General features: G+C 46.1%; 1 protein-coding gene across 2 annotated transcripts in view; it reads left to right on the top strand.

The window, feature by feature from the left end:
- The window catches only part of sult4a1 (sulfotransferase family 4A, member 1), an 18,367-nt gene extending 13,583 nt beyond the window's left edge, over positions 1 to 4,784 (top strand). Inside the window, exon 7 of one of the 2 annotated variants that reach the window (XM_031582779.2) lies at positions 3,301 to 4,784. In XM_031582779.2, coding sequence (XP_031438639.1) covers positions 3,301 to 3,413 — 113 coding nt within the window. In that variant the 3' untranslated portion in view covers positions 3,414 to 4,784. The remainder of the gene's footprint in view (positions 1 to 3,300) is intronic. The other variant, XM_031582780.2, reaches the window with a different exon arrangement.
- The last annotated feature ends 1,571 nt before the right edge of the window (positions 4,785 to 6,355 follow it).

Below are 6,355 nucleotides of genomic sequence, written 5' to 3'. Positions count from 1 at the left end.
GATAAACGTTGCAAACTCGCCAAAGCCTGGATAGTCTTTGGCCTGGTCTAACTGTTCAGACACATAGCGGTTCCATCTACTTGTCACCCAGTCGGGAAGTTTGACCAGCATCCTTTGATTCTCCTCGCAATCATTCAATACTTGAAGGCCTTTAACATGAGGCATCGCTACATGACTGCAAGAAGTCACTGAATTCTCTTAACTTCACATACTCCTTTGCACCGATTTTTGGCCATCTGTTAAGCTTTTCTCTGAAGGCACGTTGCACCACGAATGAGTGACCGTATCTTGTGTTCAACTTTTCCCATGCCTCCTGATAGGCCTGTTCATCCTTTCGGTAGAAGCTGCCTTCCAAAGCAGACTTTGCATCACCACTTATATACTTTTGCAAGTAGAACAGTCTATCGGTCGAATTCAAGCACCGTCTCTCTATGAGGGCCTTGAAGCTTGTGCTCCATTCTATGAACTTCAGCGGGTCCCCAGAGAATATGGAGGGCTCTGGAACAGGCAGTCGTGTTAAAGCCATTGACTCTTGTAGCGCTTGCGCAAGGGATGTCTCATTTATTGTGCCTTGCCCCTTCAGACATAATGTGTTATTTACAGGTGGACTGGGAGCAATTATGTTGCTGCATGCTTGACTACACTGCACACATTTTTCTCTCGATTCCTCCTCCGTGTACACTTTTAGCTGTGCTTCCATCACCTCAATGTCTCTACGATGTTCAAGCTTCTTCAGATGCTGCCGTTGTACCTCTATTTCAGCCTCTATTTCAGCTTCAGCTTTCTTTGCTGCCAATTGTGCAGCAATCTCGGCTCTTTTAACTGAAATACTTGCAGACTCTGAAAGAGCCTTTGAGTGACGACTAACACCAGTGGCCCTGGAAGCTGTAGATCCATATATGGACTTAGCATATTCATTGTCAAGCAGCAAGCGTAATCTTGCCTTCTCTGCCTCCGGATCAAAGTTTAGCTCATCTTCAACTGAGCGAACCTTCATCAGTTTGAGTAGCTCTGCAGTCACAGCTACACATGTGTCAACATTTCTCCTTATTTCTTGGTTTGGTGGGGCTTGGCATCGCATGTTATCATATATCTCTTTCAGTACAGATTCTTGTTTCTCAACAGTATCCATCATATCATACAGCTCAGCCTCTGAGCATTTATGCTTTAACCTTGAACGCACATCTCGGACATGAGTCTTCCATTTCTCATATGCATACTTAAATTTCCTTTCCCTTTGGGCAAGTTCTTGCTCTTTTAACTCCTGCATCTTTGACGTTAAGCGTTTGTCACGAACAGATTTTCTTGTTTCATTGATTTTTGGTAAAGCAGAATTAAGCTCTCTTTGCCTTTCTTCAGATCTCTCCGTGCACGAGGTGCATGATGCATGGCGATCCCTCACAACACCCTCAATATTCTCATTTTCTGGTGTAATCCCACCGATGGCTCCTTGTTCAGTTTCTAATGGAGAGTCATTCTGCCTAGTTAATTCATCACCCTTAAATGATGCTTCAAATTCCACTGACATTTTGCAATCAGGGCTATTTTAGAATTTAGAGTGTATTTTAAACACTTTCAATGACAACTGAGCATTCAGAAAGGCAGCACTCTCAGATCAAATAATATGCTTAGATTAAACAATATACAGTCAAAGGTCTCTTAAATAAAAATAAATGCACATAAATGTTACCAACTCTTTAAATTATGAGCATTTATAACATAGCATACCAGCATAGAATGTATGGAATTGTTTTCTCGGTTCTGAACGTCTTTAGGAATGAAACTTTGAAGTATCTATCATATATCAATGTAGCATGTTACTGTACAGTCTGACCTGGAATACACATGGCAACACCACCTGTAGCTAGATGCTCGAACTGCAGGCCGAAATCGTGACGATGGACCACGAATGGTGAACGTGGTATCCAGTGAGGAAAGATGCAGACGATGAAGATTGTCCCCACGGGAAACGTAGCAAAGCGGCACACCGAACCTGCAATAATCCACAAGGAATGGAAAGGCGCGAGACGAAGTCCGCAATCCACTTTGGAACACAATCGGGCGTTGATGGCCTGGTTCCCGGAATTCAGCCAGGCCGAGCACGAAGATCCAGGAGGAGCGACGCAGAGAGGCACGTTAAATCCAGCCGTCCTCACACAGCAATGCGTTCCTCCTTCAGGCACGTTTTCACTGTAACTACCCGCTGGTTATAACTAATAAACATGACTCCACGCTTCATACTGATGTCCAACTCTTCTCATTTATTGTCTGGAACACCGTGAAAACTAGACAGACAGACAAACAAACAATCAACAAAACAAACAAACCCAAAGTTTACACATAGCATCACAAACAAATATACATATTCCATTTAAAACATAGTACAGATACGTAAATGCATTACCGTGTTCGCCTGGAAACCAGCAGTAGATTTGATTGAGAACTTAATTAGTGCGTGTTCTCTCAGTCTTTCAAGTCCGATTTGCCCTTGCCCTTCCAGGTCATATAACCAGGTAAGGTCACATGACACAAAGGGTCACCAGACTAACGCACAAATTCCTTTAACCACCAGCAAATGGATATTAACTTTGCACAACAAATAAAATGATTCATCAATCTATGCAATTTAAATGTCCATCATCTAAGGCCATATCTTGTCAGCTGATCCATCAGGGTCAGCTACACAGGCGTTCATAAGTCCGGTGGAGATATTTTCTTAAGTTGGTCTTTCGAAGTTCGTAACAAGATATTTAAGAAGACACTTAAAAAAATGATCGAGAATGAGGTCCAATGTTTGTAATTTTCTTGTTTGTTCTTGACAAACAACACAAACAACTTCAGAAGTCTCCCAACACCACGAAACCCACTACAAACCTGACACACACACACACACACACACACACACACACACACACTCACTACTGACACACACACTTACTACTGACACACACTCACTACTGACACACACACACACACACTCTCACTACTGACACACACACACTCACACACACACACACTCAAACACACACACTCACTACTGACACACACACTCACTACTGACACACACACACACACGCACTCACACACACACACACACACACTCACTACTGACACACACACACACACACACTCACTACTGACACACACACACACACACACACACACACTCACTACTGACACACACACACTCACTACTGACACACACACACACACTACTGACACATTAAACTCTCACTGACACAGAGACACTGACAGAGGTCACTGGTCTGAACCAAATGTGTGTGTTTTGTGTGTCTGCAGACCGCGTGGGTTTGTGGAAAGACGTCTTCACCGTGACGATGAACGACAAGTTTGACGCTGTGTACCGGCAGAAGATGGGCAAGAGTGACCTGAGCTTCGACTTCGGTCTGTGAGAGCTGACCTTTGAAATCGGTGTGTGAGAGCTCTCGCTGTCACGCCATCCCATAATATCCCCCACAGCCCAGCTGACAACACGTCATGCCATGTCACACCACTCACACTGCCCCACTGAAACACATCACACACTCCCCCTAGTGGCCAACCCCAACCCCAGCCCCAACCCTAACCTCCCGGGTGACCTTGACCTTAACCCCTGACCCCAACCCTAACCCTAACCTCCCAGGTGACTTTAACCCCTGACCCCAACCCTAACCCTAACCCTAACCCTAACCTCCCGGGTGTGTATCGGGGGTATGGATGGCTCCCCCCTTGGCCCTGCCAGTCTCAAACTGCCTTTACCCTCTCCTCATCAGTTACTTTAACCCCTAACCCTAACATTGACCTCAACCCCTGACCCTAACCCTGACCCTAACCCTGACCCTGACCCTAACCCTAACCCTAACCCTGACCCTAGACTCAAACTGCCTTTCCCCTCTCCTCCCTCTAACACACTCTTCCGTGTGTTGGAACCCTCAGGGTTAGGATTTGGGCGTGACTCAGGGGGTGACCCTTAAAGTACAGATGGTCCCTTGGGAAAGAGAAGGGGACTCAGGGGGTGACCCTTAAAGTCCAGATGGTCCCATGGGAAAGAGCGGGGGAGATCTGCGCTCCCCTTTAGCATGACCAGCAGCTCACCTCACCTCACCTGACTAGATAGCGGTTATCAGATTAGCATGACGGTTTGCCCTGAACCTAGTTTTAACCGTAAGCCTAACGCAGGCAACAGGTTTTCAAGCTTTGGAGGAACAGATTATTGTTATGCTATAGACATATTATGTATATAGATGATTGATTATTGATTATTGGTATGTTTTCCCTAAACCTAACATTAACTGTACAGCAGCAGGAGGTTTGGCACTTTCCATGTGAAAATACCCCCCCACCCCCCGAGACATCACTAACCCTGACCCCTCTGACCCCTCTGACATCACTAACCCTGACCCCTGAACCCTGACCCCCCAGACATCACTAACTAACCCTGACCCCTCTGACCCCTGACCTCCCAGACATCACTAACCCACTAACTAACCCTGACCCCCTGACCCCTGACCCCCCTGACCCCTCTGACCCCCCTGACCCCCCAGGCATCGCTGTGAAATAATGTTTTTCATGTACAATGCAAATTTTAAAGTTTCTCACTCTAATTTTAGAAGACTCAACAAAAGTGATATATGTCACAAAAATGATTCTGTTATTTAATTCTGTTATATTTTGTTATATTATGTTGGTCTGCTAATTTAATAAAAATGACAAATATATTATTGTATACTATGAAGCAATTCAGATTCACATTAGAGAAAAATAAAAAACAACTATCTTTGAAATGAATCCTAACCCTGATCCTAATGAGCCCTGTCCTTAATGAACCCTAATGAACCCTAATGAACCTTAATGAACCTGATGAACCCTGATTAACCCTGTCCCTATCTTATCTTTGAAACTCAGGGGAAGGTTTTGGTAGATTAACATGATCTTGGAAATTTGACTTTGGAATGTTTGTTTAGAGACCCTAACCCAAGACTGACCTCTGACCTCATGACCTCTGAGGCATCCTCCCACTCCTGGGGCCTCATGACCTCATGACCTCTGAGTCATCCTCCCACTCCTGGGGCCTCATGACCTCATGACCTCTGAGTCATCCTCCCACTCCTGGGGCCTCATGACCTCATGACCCCTGAGTCATCCTCCCACTCCTGGGGCCTCATGACCTCATGATCTCTGCGGAACTGTACTCGTTTTCCAAATTTGTGTGAATGCATCGTAGTAACCGGGGAAACAATGACATGTGAATGCATCGTAGTAACTAGGGAAACAATGACATGCACTGTTGCTAAGATGACGAGCTTGCCTTTATCCTTTCTATGTTCGGGTTAAACTTTGCCCTAAGGGGGGTAGGGTAGAGGGTTTCCATTTGAAAATGGATTTAGTATTATGATGTTTTCACTCCTGTGGATACTAAATGTATGCATTCAAAATGTGCACAGAAATACTGGACAAATGAAGCATTGTGTTTATCAGGACAGGGACATTTCCAAGGTACTGGAGGTCATTCCAAGCAGGAGCTTTGAGGGACAGGGACAGGGACAGGGACAGAGACAGGGACAGGGTTATAGGGTTAGGGACAGGGACAGGGACAGGAACAGAGACAGGGTTAGAGACAGGGTCAGGGACAGGGACAGGGACAGGGACAGGGTTATAGGTTTAGGGACAGGGACAGGGACAGGGTTATAGGTTTAGGTTTAGGGACAGGGACAGGGACAGGGACAGGGTTATAGGGTTATAGGGTTATAGGGTTAGGGACAGGGTTATAGGGTTAGGGTTAGGGACAGGGACAGGGACAGGGTTGTAGGGTCAGGGACAGGGACAGGGTTAGGGACAGGGTCAGGGTCAGGGACAGGGACAGGGACAGGGACAGGGACAGGGACAGGGACAGGGTTAGGGACAGGGTCAGGGACAGGGACAGGGTTAGCCCTAACCTTACCTTTGCGTGTGTGTGTGTGGTGTGTGTAAACCATCCCCCTAACCTTACCTTTTCAGACTAACTTTAAACTCAGGCTAAGACCAACACACAGCGAAGACTAGCATTCATTCCACTTCTTTGCACTGTGTGTGTGTGTGTGTGTCTGTGTGTGTGTCTGTGTGTGTGTGTGTGTGTGTGTGTGTGTGTGTAACCATGAAGTATCAGCTGCCATCCTACAATAAGACCCCCCTGAGTGTAATACATAATGTGTCCTGTAGGAGTCAGGCCTGGGGGGGGGGGGGCACTGGCAGGGGGGGCCTCAGGTAGAACTGGGGGGTATTTCAAGTTCTATTACCCCCTAATCGAAGAGCACTATGGCTTCATTCTTCTAGCAAAACAAAGCCATGAGGTTCTTCTATTAGGAGGCTTACTACT

This window comes from Clupea harengus, chromosome 16, assembly GCF_900700415.2.
Source record: "Clupea harengus chromosome 16, Ch_v2.0.2, whole genome shotgun sequence".
In the NCBI taxonomy this organism is placed as follows: domain Eukaryota; kingdom Metazoa; phylum Chordata; class Actinopteri; order Clupeiformes; family Clupeidae; genus Clupea; species Clupea harengus.
This window is presented reverse-complemented; position numbering and strand designations above follow the sequence as displayed.